The sequence below is a fragment of the Aplidium turbinatum genome, chromosome 14 (genome assembly GCF_918807975.1).
Source record: "Aplidium turbinatum chromosome 14, kaAplTurb1.1, whole genome shotgun sequence".
Classification (NCBI taxonomy): domain Eukaryota; kingdom Metazoa; phylum Chordata; class Ascidiacea; order Aplousobranchia; family Polyclinidae; genus Aplidium; species Aplidium turbinatum.
This window is the reverse complement of record NC_137485.1, coordinates 21,960,704-21,974,155: the sequence shown is the minus strand read 5'-3', so window position 1 is coordinate 21,974,155 and position 13,452 is coordinate 21,960,704. Positions and strand designations below refer to the sequence as shown.

General features: G+C 40.8%; 1 protein-coding gene across 2 annotated transcripts in view; it reads left to right on the top strand.

The window, feature by feature from the left end:
* Nucleotides 1-13,452, top strand: part of LOC145783245 (WD repeat-containing protein 17-like) — a 175,264-nt gene that overhangs the window by 113,477 nt on the left and 48,335 nt on the right. For both annotated transcript variants that reach the window (XM_082595063.1, XM_082595062.1), the window contains 5 exons: nt 1,693-1,779; nt 3,548-3,715; nt 5,335-5,537; nt 9,172-9,321; nt 10,375-10,502. In XM_082595063.1, coding sequence (XP_082451189.1) covers nt 1,693-1,779; nt 3,548-3,715; nt 5,335-5,537; nt 9,172-9,321; nt 10,375-10,502 — 736 coding nt within the window. The remainder of the gene's footprint in view (nt 1-1,692; nt 1,780-3,547; nt 3,716-5,334; nt 5,538-9,171; nt 9,322-10,374; nt 10,503-13,452) is intronic.

Below are 13,452 nucleotides of genomic sequence, written 5' to 3'. Positions count from 1 at the left end.
TGGACGAGGCTTGCCAGGACCTCCGCATTACCATCTTAGCATGGCCAAACAAGCCATCCCTCGCGGTCACAGAAAATTCGATGCAGAGTGCGAGCGCCTCTGCCAATCGTTTCTTAACATTTCAAATGGTCAAACAACATTCTCAACAGCCAAGGCTTTTCTTGAAAGGTTCGATACAAAAGAAAAGAACGCTGGACAGAGACCATCCAATCTATCAATCTCTCGTATTTAAGCGGTCCAGTGTGGAACACGCTCTATATTCTATAACCTCACGGGACAATCTAGTTTCTAGGCAATCACCCCGAAAATGACCCATTCCTGCTAACACGATCACATCGCATATTAAAAAAACGGGACATATTAGCCGTGTGATCGTACCTCTGTTCGTTTTGTGACCAAAGAAGTGACAAAGCTCTGGAAGATCAACACACCCCGACCAGGAGAGTATTTCTAACTCCTTCTCATGAAGCGAATTCAATGCTGCCCCTCACGGAGCGAATTCAATGCTGCCCTCGTGCACCTAAAACCTGAGAAGGCTCCTGGTTCAGATTGGGTATGTCCAGAGGTCATCACGCACGCGGTTATGCTTTGAAGTCTTAGTTATGCGATTTCCTGACGTCTTGTTTGCGCCGTCTTAAGAGTCCGAAAGCATTGAGAATATCCCTGGTTGTCGCGATCCCTAGACGGTTTAAAGAGCTATCGCCTCATCTCTTTGATCTGCATCCATTTTAAGGTCCTTGAGAGGCTGACCTACGCTCGTGTCGAACCAGTAATTAACTCATTGCTTCCCAAAGAACAAGCTAGATTCCGACACGGGAAGTCAACCTTAGATTAAATCACACTACTAACTCAGTACATTGAGGAAAGTAGTTCAGCAAAAAAAGCAAACTACTCCACCTACTTCCTGCCAGACACATGGTTAAAATGATCGTGGAAGTCATCCACAACATGAGCTTTGCTCTTACCACCGGAAAACTTAGTAAACTACGGCCCCTCAACAAAGGTGCCCCACAGGGTTCAGTCTTGTCCCCCCTCCTTTTCAACATTTATATGCCTGACTTACCATCTACATTCTACAACATCTGACAAGTATGATTATGACCTGGTCATTTTGCACTCCACTAAAGATTGGGAATTATTGGAAATAACGTTGAGCCAAGTCATGACGACTATATCAGGATAGCTCTATCAATAGAAATTGAAGCTCAGCGAAAGTAAAATGGTGATGGCAGTCTTCCACTTCAATAACAAGGAGGCAAAACGTGATATTACAATGACCATCAACGGAAAGATCTTGCCGTCTTTCCCAGAGCGTACATAGCCAGTAATACAGTATACACCTAATTTACCCAATAAAAACGCTTAGACAACCGTCATTATATACAATGCACCAGGTTTGTCAAAATCATCCGTCAGTTATACTAATCTTTTTTGTAAAATACTCGATCCTGTTTAACACAGCAGTGAGAGAATGGAGTTGAAGAATAATGTACTTGGTTGCACTGAAAAGATGTGCTGAGAATGTATATTTTATTATTATTTACACTCTTTTGTGGTATTAATACCATTTATCATATACTTGTATTTTAATTATATGCCATGCTCAATTGCTCAATGAAAGAATAGCTTAACGGTTAGTACTGCGTTACAGTCATGGAACATTTTGAATATGTGATCGTGATGTATTTGCAGCGTTATTCGAAGTTTGGATGGGCAGGAGATTGCAAAGTTGCTCCACCCTGATTCTGCCTTTGGTTGCGACTGGAACCCCATCGATAAGTCAGTATCTGTCAGTGTATCAAAACGCTACTTATAAATTGTTCATCTGCTACAGAAGTTAGTAAAAATATTGATACATAATTTTGAATTTTATCGCTAATTTTTCAGATTTGCTTTGGTCTTTGGCAGATTTTATTGACATGTGGCAGCACTTTTGAAGTTTTAGTCTCACAATTTGTTGGTTACTGCAAAGTTATTGAAATATGTTATAGTAGTTTCAGAAAAACTATTTTGCTCTTTACACCAGAAGTTTATATTTGTGATCAGACATATCTGAGCAACAATGGTTAAACAAAATAACCTCTCTAGTCTCTACTCAGATTATATTGAGCTTTTTATTCTGCATTTAAATGTATCTAATTTAAAATAGATAAACACTGATTTCACACGAGGGTGTAGTCGTCGTGAAATTGGATAGCGAACAAGAGCAACAGTTGGAGAGAGGAATACATTGTTATGCTTAGATTCATGGGATTGTGGCTGTACATTGTTTGTTGATATAAAAGTCCAATATGCCAAACTGTCTTTTTTGTAGATTTTTCACTAGAAGGACGGGACACGTCAATTGACGCATTTCCAACATTTGCGCTTCTGTAACATTTAAGCGTTGCACCGTATAGCGGCGATATTTTGTGTCTCTTTCTATTTTAGCGTTATGCAACTAATCTATAAATTTTAAGTTTTTATTTTAATTGTACAGAAAATTAGAACGGCCACGACTTACTGCTCAGGAACTCTTTATGCCTTAAAGCTCCTTCGTTAATTTGAATTCTTCGGATTAACTAAATTTAGGCTACATTTTGTTTTTCTTCCACTATAAATGTTTCACCACATTTAGGTTTATTTTATACGTTAGCTCCTGAAGACAGTTAGACGAAAACCTGCAGCTTCGAGCTATGTGCAACTATCTACTCGCAATTTTCAAGTTTTGTGCCATCAATCAACTCTTCACTTAACAATAACGCTGGCTACGGTTTTCCAGGCAGGTGACAATGTTACATACGATAATTATTTTACCTCCCATTATCTGGCATTGCGACTTGCAAGGAAGAAGTGTAGACTTGTTGGGACATTACGCAGTAAGAAGAAAAAAATCTCAAAGAGTGCAAGAAAAAGAAAGATTTTCACAAAACAGAAGTCGTTAGGCATGATGGCCTAACGAAAATAACACTGTTCCTTATCAGCGCAGCACAGACCAAATTGTGGTAGGTTTGCGCAGTCTCAGTCTACGCGCAGATGTTCAAGTAATTACCAACAAAATCCCCAAAAGGAAGAATTCTCAATGAGATATTACAATAGAACAAAACCGTGAGTGGATGCCTACGACCATAAGGTAAAGGCTTGCTCCATAAAATCAGTGGTGGCTTGTGCTTGTATTTTATAACGTGATTCATATGGCACTCACAATTGGATCCTTTGTGAACACCTACGCCAAAGCAATATCAAACGCAAAAATGCACACAGATTATAGCAGAAGAGCTGTCTAGGAGTTTAGCAACGATATCTCGCAGACATTCAGCTGAGAAAGCTTTTAGCTCCATCAGCACGAATGCCACATCAGCTGCAAAACAAATTCTCAACTGGGCAACCGTGAGGTGCAGAAATCACACAATTGGCCGTTGCCAAGCTTGTATAAAACCAATGTGTGGACGATTTGCTTAAAAATATGCGTCAATTGATGCATCCACTCTTTTAGGTATGTGAAAATCGCCACCTTTCCAATGTTAATCATACAGTCTTTGTTCTAATCTTTTACGTTTTGTTGCAGAGACTTACTTGCTACCGGCTGCAATGACGGAGTGGTGAGGGTGTGGACTGTGGTATCGGAAAATGACAACAAGACGTATAGAACTTTGACCGGCCACACAAACAAAATATTTCACGTTAAGTGGCACCCTCTTCTTCGAGAGGTCCTATGCAGCGGGTCTGATGACAGGTCATTTCCGATCATTTGATTGTTTTGTAAAGGTAGCTAGTTGACATGTAAACCACCTTAAAGGTTGCAGTGCTTTTCAAATCGCTGCAAAGAAATTATAGTAATCAAAAACTTCTTTCGAGACCTACCCGCCATTTACCAACCAGACTTTACGCTGAAGCTATCACGTATAAATGTATTCACTTCAGCTTGTTAGGTGTAAATTTTTAAACATTGTTCCGGCTTCATTGTGAATGCTTTATGACCACGGATCACTTACCAGGACGCAGTACATAGAATGCAAATTGCTGGTAGCACCCATACAAGACATGTGATAATCACTATGTTCGAAAAAAATATGGGATCAGCAAAAATAGCACGAGTAAAACTGAGATTTTGAATACAGATCAGGTACACCTTCGGTTTTAGAGAAAAGGGTCGAACTTGGTGTACCAGCTTCAATCCCTTAATTTCAAATTTAAAGTACTTTTGGTTGGACAGATAAGTGGTGGACGACTGATAGTGTAGAAGTAACGTTTTTACAGGTAGATCAAGATTTGTTGAACTGAAAGTTGTACGTGCTTAATCATAATGTATGAACTAACGCACCGATAGCCTGGGTGGATAATTGCCCTGACAAAGAAGGCAAGATCAATGTCACAATCAAGGTGCAATGCCTCGCGATGGCTTGCTTTGTATCTTCAACGAGCGTGTTGTTTTCATTATGGAATTTTGAGCGATGTGTTATTATCGGGTATTGACCTAAAGTAACCTCTGATGACGAAATCTGTATTATGTAACGTGTTTTCTACAACCTTCGGCCCTACGTGACTTTCTAGAGACTTCTGTTGTTTACATCTCAATGCTACGTGACCGACGATGAGTTCGTGTGATGCAATACTACGTCACCTTCTCGAAGTTACTGGACTGAACAACCAACTATATAAATAGTGGTGTAGTTTGTGTAATGATTTTTATGATGAGTTGATTATTATTATGATGAGTTGATTATTATTATGATGATTATTATTGAGTTGGTTATGAGAGTTGTGCTATGAGTTGTGGATTGGTAGTTGATGCAGAAATTAGAGTTATTTGAGGAGCCGTTCGTTAAAGTTTTTCAAGAAGTCAGATTATCATTTCACTAGTAGAATTATTCGACATTTAATTGACTGCTTTTCGGTTTGACCCATTAAACTACGTCATTGAACCTTTCCAAGTCTTTTTCCTGGTAAGAGATAGAAAGAAATCGTGACAATCAAGAAACAATGGTTATAGAGATGTGCGCTTTACCAACACACTTAAAGGACAGCTCTACAATCTCCATTCAGCGACCCCTACTGAAGTTGATGAAATAATTTTCAAACAAGATTATTTCAACAATGAGCGAAAACTTCACTCTGTCCATCTGAATGACTCGGTCAGGCTCTACTAGAATGCGAAACTGCTAAGTTTAAACTTCCAAAGAGGTTTTGTCAGTCCAAAGATACCCCTAATTCATATTCTGCGTTTCTTTTTTACCAAAACAAATTTTATGTTACATTATTTTTTCCTTGCTGTTCAATCTACGCATACACGCGTACTTACTTGTGTAATAGTATACGGGACTAAAAATAAAATAGCTATTCTAATCCTTCTAGAACCGTCCGCGTGTGGGAACTAGAAAGTGGAACGTGCACCGCCACATTGGAAGGCCACACGTCATCAGTCAGGGGGCTGGTTTGGAACCACGAGATTGCCCCATTGCTTGCATCCGGATCCTGGGACAGCACTCTCAAATTCTGGGATGTCAGAAGTGGAAAATGCCTTGAAACTTTGTTGGATCACGGGGCTGACATTTATGGTAACGAGACTTGAATAAATCAGGCGATTTCTATTGACACATTTAAATCTCCAATTAAAGTAATATTGATTGAATATTCTTTAAAACCCACAAATTTATTTTAAACCTAAAATATATGCACACACCTCCCTATATATACAGGCCATGCCAACGTGCAAGCTTCAAATTTGACTGGAGGCTGAGCTGCTACGCTTGAGAGCAGTCAGAATCGCTATTAAGTTACTCGGCTGAATAGTCGTTGATAACAATAATATAATATTTGTTCTACGCACTGTTAGCGTGCAAATTTTATCCTTAGATTGTGGCACTTGAACTGGAAATATGACAAGCCTCCAGCAACACCCATTAACTCAGTGGTTACGCGCCCGGCTCAATATCACGCTGCGCTGGTTCGACTCTCGGGGTGTGCGCTTAAGCAACGCATTTCAGGACTGCTTTCCATTCAGCAGCACCTAGTGAATGGAATAATTCCCCGGCAACAACAACACTTCAACAATCAGAAACTTCACTCTGCCAATCTCGGTAACCGGCCTTGCGTCAAAAGCCTCCACAAGTATGCAAAACTACCAGGAATAACCTATCAAGGCTTTGTCAGTCCGAGGATAAAGGTTCAAACTCAATCAACCAACGCTGGTAACAGGGAAGAATTTTTAGCCTAATTTATTAGCCTAGAGTACAAAATCGAAACTACACTAGCTTCCCGTACGTTGGCAAGGCCTGTAGTGTAGGTACCGTAGGTTGCAAAGATAAGCTGGGCTATATTAACATCCATATAGTGTCATTAATAAGTGTAAAGCTACGTATAAGCAACAAATTTGGTTTTTTTACCGGTTTTATCATTTAGTTTTAAGACGCTTTTTAGACTAGTATCACACTACATCGATAAAATCGAATTTATTGTAAATCTTTCGCCTAACAAGTATGGCTTCGTCAAAACATAAGTTTTCAAGAAATAATATAATGCCCTTCTTCTTCTTCCAGCTTTATTCCCACTTCAACCAATTAAGGTTGCTGGACGCCGGTGCGGATTGCAGTCCTCTGCATCAGTCCTCTGTTAGCAGCATCTTCCTCCTTCACTACACTCACTACACTATTTCCATGTCTTTTGTCTCTCAATCCCTCCATCTTCTTTTCGGCCTTTCTCGCTTTTTTTTACTAGCTTCCAATAGCCTTATCTTTCTTCCGACAAAATCTTCATCTCTCCTTACGACGTGACGCAATCATTTAAGCCGTGTCTCTCTCAAATTGTCTTCCAGCTCCCCGACTTGCAATCGTTCTCTGAACTTACAATAGACTTACACTGACTTATTATAATAGCCTTCCATTCTATAAGCGTATGTTCATTGGTTGCCTGTATGTTAAAAATGTTTAAATTTCAATATTATATTTCGTCTATGCTTTATAATTTTAAATAATGAAGCTTTTGTGTGTCAGGCTGATTCGTTAACAGTTTTTGTTTGGTGGTCGGCTAAAGGTTTCTTCCGTTGTGCCATGATCGACGACATGTCATCAAGGCGTTCAGATATTTTGTGGCATAATTGAAATGTATCAGTCCTTCATACTTAGCACTTACTTATTTGAAAAGCGAGATACATTAAAATGAAACCCGAATATTATTATCATTTATTTGTACGGACATCATCAGCCTAACTAATAATAAATTCCATTCAAAATTTGTGTCGTGTAAATTACCGTAGTTATTATAACATATCATTCTCATTTGCAAGGCAGTGATGTATCTCTCAAGCAGGGTTGTCAATTCCAAATAGAGAAAATATATCAAATTGACCGTCAAATGACCCAGTGAAGCATAGGTGTACGGGAAGCATATTTTTTGGGGGTGCAAAAGAATTCTTGCCCAAATATAATCAACTGTCCTAAACAAAAGTACTACACATGTAAGAAAAAGCAATAATATAGCCTTAAAAATACAGCATAAGGCATCAACTGACAAGGCTTCCACCCACTCGTATGATAAGTACGGTACGGCAGTGGCGCAGCCACAAAATTTTTTTGAGGAGGCCAAATATTTGATGAAATGAAGAGAACAACAAAGTGTTTGATTAAATTATCGCCACCTGATGTGCAGTGGCGTATCCTGGTGGGTTGAGCAAGGGAAGCAATAAAAGGGGTGGGGGGTTAGAGCGTGCCGAAGGCACGCGTATTCTAGGGGAGTCCGGGGGCATGCTCCCGCGAAAAATTTTTGCAAATTTAAACTCAAATAATGGATTATAGCGCTTTCTGGAAACACTTTTAGGGTAATATTTGTATGAAATTTATTAGCAGAAAAACAGCTAGGCCTATTAACCTATTAAAGGTAGCTCTTACACACGAACGGGCAAAAACTGCGGCTAAAATTAGAGAACACCAAAAACTCAGCTACACAAAAACCCAATAACTACACAAAAACCCAACAGAGTAAGCCATTCTGAAATTGATCCACAAATTAGTTAAAAGAAACGTAAATCGCGTACATTTTGCGCGATTTACAATTTGCAAAATTTATTGGTGTCTTTCTGTGTGTCTAAAACAAATCCTTGGGGGTGTAAATAGCCAGATGTCTACGAAAACTTTATAAATTTTTACAAATTTTATTATATTTTTAACAAAGGGCTCAACTTCGGAATCCAATCTTTGAAAATTTGGGGAGGCCATGGCCCCTTTCGCCCCCCCTGGCTACGCCTATGCGGTACGGTATACCATTAGGCTATGCAAATTTGCAAAACAACAAATTCATCAAAACACAATTGAAGGGAGTAATTGACACTACACTAACGAACCAGTAGAATGCAGTACTACCAGTGCATGGCTCTAAAACTGCAAAACTGAACTAGAAAGTATTGATTAGTGGTAGACTGGTGGTATAGGCTACACAAATTTAAAAGAAGTATTTGTTTCGCCAACTTTGTTGTCCAAATATATCTACAATGCGATTGACATCCACTTTATTTGTTGTTGTTCTTTCTAAGTGCAACAAAGCGAAGTTTGACAGGACGTGTTTGGCCCATTATTGATCTCAGATATGTCTTCAATCGTCGTAATCCGGAAAAAGAACTCTCAGCTGAACATGAAGTTGCAGGAACTGTTGCTAGAATTTTTGCAGCTTTGGCAAAGTGGGGCATAGTTTTATCTAATCCATTTGAAATTAGGAATTTTGTACATTGTACAGCAGTTCTGATTTCTCTGTTGCGAGTGAGTTGGTGAAAAAGTTGATGTTCCGATTCCAGGAAATCCTGTTCCATGGTGTAGAAGTCAGATATCAACTTCAAGCTTTGTTGGTTGGCATTATTTGTATCTTCCAAAATTCTCCTTTTGAAGACTAAGGAAGATAGATAGGTGTGAAATCTTGCCCAAATATGAAAAATTGCCCAAATTCTCGACAGATTGGGGGTGCGATTGCACCCCCGGCTCGTACACCTATGCAGTGAAGGCCAAACAACTCGAAATGTTATAAATGCCGTCCGATTTAATTTGCCTAGACAAGAAATAGCACCAAAGCAGTTGAGTATGGTCGTTTTAACTCAGTCTTTACAAGTTCTCTACATTTTATCAAGCAAAAAATACTTTTTCGATCAATGTTTTATCGTAGCAATCATGTGTCGTTGTTCTTTAGATGTAATGATGCATTCGGCAGGTTTGGCCACTCATCCTCTTAATCCCTTCACCATGGCAACGTCGTCACGTGATTCAACTTTACGTTTGTGGTCTCTTGCACCGATGACCAAGATGTTGTTTCTCAAGATATTGGCTGGGGTTGATCCCTCCGATGTCATCGCCTCCCCAGGTGAGTTCTTAGTCTCTCATCCAACATCAATTTTCAATTGGCATTTGCCTGTAGAGTTTTGTAGCATCGTCTGCTAAGTTCATAGTTTATCGTTTTCAGCCAAATAGGCCTAATCACCAGATTATTTTGAATGTACAAAATGAAATTATGATGTAAATCGAATGTTTTTGACACACCATTGTGTCCTCTTTGGGAATTACCATAAAAATATAGCTACACCTAAAGAACAACTAGCTATCGATTAATTTTTTAATTTATTTTATACTCACGCTGTAAATTAAAGTTCTGAACGTCACAATTTCAACATCAGCCGTTTAAAAGTCGAAAGCTGCACAAATCGGCGAGGAAGAGATGATATAAAATGTAGCAAAAAAGCAACTATGTGTTACAACGCTTTGATCGTTCAGTTTAACCCTTAACACTTCGCGTTGGTGTGTTGTATACATCATTGGTACTTCGCTCCCATGTATGTTTGCGAAATAGTTTGGGCAGCAAACGCCATCCATCCTCAGATCAACTCCTTAGGCTTAGACACCTCTTGATTCTTTGAAAACGTTTTAGAAACCACGTGGCGGCCAGCATGACGTTATCTCATTATCTCAGATCTTTCATTCAGATTGCATCGTATATGATACGGTTTTCAAAGTCCACAGCTCTAATTTCGGACCCATATAGTAACAATATATCATGTATGATTCAACACGTTTTTGCATAACACGAACTTTGCAGCATTTTACCAAAAAAAAAAATGTTTGCATTTTTAATGTAGGATTTATGTATTACATCAAATATAGTTGTTACTGTCTAACACCTCTACAGCCTGTTTCACCCCAAATAGAGGATCATCACTCATCAGAAGGTCCTTATTCAAATAGAATTAGTATTACATTATACATAATTTCATCACCATTGTTTTTTATGAATCTTTCAATACACGAACAGCAGCTTGGGTACCAATGTGCTCGTAGTGTGCAAGTTGCGTATGGCAAAACAAGACTGGCTCGATAATAGATGCTCGTGTGCTACAATTGCAAGTAAAACTTTAAATTTTAGAATCCTCAATGCAAGCTGGCGCCCCTATGCGGTTGTCTGGCAACATGTCTAAGCAGCTCCTGTGTCAACTTCTCGAACGAAAAAATCAAGAGACGGTGAAATTGAGGTGGTTTTCCGAGCTCTTTTGTGTGAGTTGGTTTTTATTACTTATCATTGCCATCTTTTAACATTGTTAGATTTAGGCCGCCTGAAGTGAACTTTCTTTGTCACTCCTTTTTTAATTGGTTTACGATCGTACCCTTACTTCCACTGAATGAAACGTATGTCACGCATACCACGGTTTCCAAATAAGTTCAGTTTTATGTCGGTGCTATCAGTCCTATTTAGCTTAAATCGATTTTGATCTACTCAGCTTGGAAATAATTTGGGATTCTATTTTGATATATGATACAGGCCTATATCTATTTTATTTAGAGCTTTTGTAGAGAGTTAACTCTGTTGTTTTACATACATACAAAACTTAGTAGCATCAATGGTTTTAACATACTTTAATACTTTAATAATAACATACTAAGGGGGGAAGAACAAGCACCTTCTCGTGGTCCCTCCCGTCAGTACCACATCTTCAAGAAAAAAAGATATGCGAAGCGAAGCTTGTCATACTCGAGCAAACCAGGCCCAGGTTCAGCGCAGGGTGGATAGGGAAACGCCCTTCTCAGGGCGCGGCAGTTCCTCTGTCGAAAAGTACCGACGACCCACCGTACTGCAGCTGAACACCGAGGGCATTACGGCCAGCAAGCTCAGCATCATCGAGTATCTGGCCACAAAACATCAGGCCCTCGTCATTCTCCTCCAGGAGACCCACTGCACATTTGTGGATAATCTGGAGAAGAGCCCTTGTGGTTGCAGTTCCTAAGCCGAATAAGCCCCTAGGGGACCCGAAGAGCTACCGTCCAATCTTACTGCTCTGCATCCCCTTCAAGATCTTCGAGAGACTCATCTACGCCCGTGTCGAACCAATAATAGATCCGCAGCTCCCCCGTGAACAAGCTGGTTTCCGACACGGACGATCAACCGTAGATCAGGTCACACTTATGACCCAAGACATTGAGGACAGCTTCTCGGCTAAGAAGAAGGCTGGCGCCGTGTTTGTTGATCTCACGGCTGCTTATGATACCGTATGGCATAGCGGCCTTACCTGCATGTTACTCCGTCTGCTCCCTGACAGACACATGGTGCATATGATGATGGAACTTGTGCAAAACCGCAGTTTTACCCTCACAACTGGTAGCGGTCGTCAAAGCAGACTAAGCCGACTTAAAAACGGCGTTCCACAGGGCTCAGTCTTGGCTCCTCTCCTGTTCAACATATACACCTACGACTTGCCCCCCACCATCTCCAGGAAATATGCTTACGCAGACGACCTGGCACTCCTGCACTCAGCAGGAAACTGGCAGTCAGTGGAGAGGAACCTCAGCCAAGACATGCAAACACTATCAGCATACCTCCAGAAATGGAAGCTACAGCTCAGCAAGTCAAAGACAGTGTCGGCGGCCTTCAACCTTAACAATCAGGAGGCACAGCGTGAGATAAACATCAACATTGATGGGGAATCAAATTATAATTGACAACGAAATTATACAAAAAGTAAAATCTTTTTCATATCTTGGTCATTTAATAACTGAAGATGGGAGGTGTGACCATGAAATTTATAGACGGATAGAAATTGCAAGAACTACATTTGGAAAAATGAAAAATATTTTAACCAATCAACGTTTAAATTTATCAACTCGTCTCAGGATCTTAAAATGCTATATCTGGTCGACCCTATTATACAATTCTGAAACTTGGACAATGTCACAAAAAATGGAGAAGCAGATCGATGCCTTCGAGCTCTGGACATACAGGCAAATGTTAAAAATTTCATGGAAACAAAAGATCACTAACGATGAAGTACTCTCCAAATTCAATTCAAGCAAAATGCTCTTACAAACAGTCAAAAGAAGAAAATTGAAGTATTTCGGACACACAATAAGGCAAAATTCATTACAAAGATCATTAATAGAAGGGAAGATAAACGGTAAAAGAAGTAAAGGCAGACCAAGAATGATTTGGACAACAAACATCACAAAATGCACAAAATTAACTTATGAATGTGCAGTACGCACAGCTCATGGTCGAGAACAATGGCGCATTGTATTCAACCCTCCATACGAGGAAGAAACAAAATGATGATTGATGGAGAACGCCTGCCCTACTGTGCCGAACCTACATACCTCGGCATAACCCTGGACAGGTCACTCACGTACCGCCGGCACTTGAAGTCACTGCGCAAAAAACTATCTACACGCGTCGCACTTTTGAGGCGATTGGCGGGTTCCGGCTGGGGAGCTGGTGCTAAAACTCATCGTACCCTAGCCCTTGTTCATTCCACCGCTGAGTACTGCGCGCCGGTCTGGTGTCGTAGTTCTCACACCCACCAGATTGATACCGCCATCAACGACGCACTACGTACTGTGACTGGATGCCTGCGTCCCACTCCAACGGACTGCCTACCTATCCTAGCAGGCATCCAACCCGCTGAGCTACGCCGTAAAGGAGCCACGATTTCTCTCGCTCGACCCCGCTTTGGACCCCGACCATCTCCTCCATGCAACATTCAAGAGACCACCACCTATAAAGCAGCGGCTGAAATCAAGACGTCCCTTTGTGCCTGCCGCACAACAACTACTTAAGAACGCAGAAGAACTTGGTTTAAGTGTGGCACACTGGACGAACCATATGTGGAACACGGAGTGGCAAACTCACACCTCCACGCTCCGTGACTTCATACCCGACGCCGATCCCCGTCCACCAGGGATGTCCCTCGCAAGGCTTGCGTGGGTCAGGCTTAACCGCCTGCGAACTGGCGTCGGCCGCTTTCGTTCGGACATGCACAAGTGGGCCTGGCTCCTTCATCAGAATGCGAGTGTGGTGCCACTGAACAGACCGCAGACCATGTCATCCACCACTGCCTAACCCACTGGCCTCCACACGGTGCGCATGGTCTGAGGGTCCTGGACGACGAGACTGCTGAGTGGCTGAAGATTTCCTGCCCTCCAATCTAGCCTGGAAAGATCGCTCATACGCCATCATCAA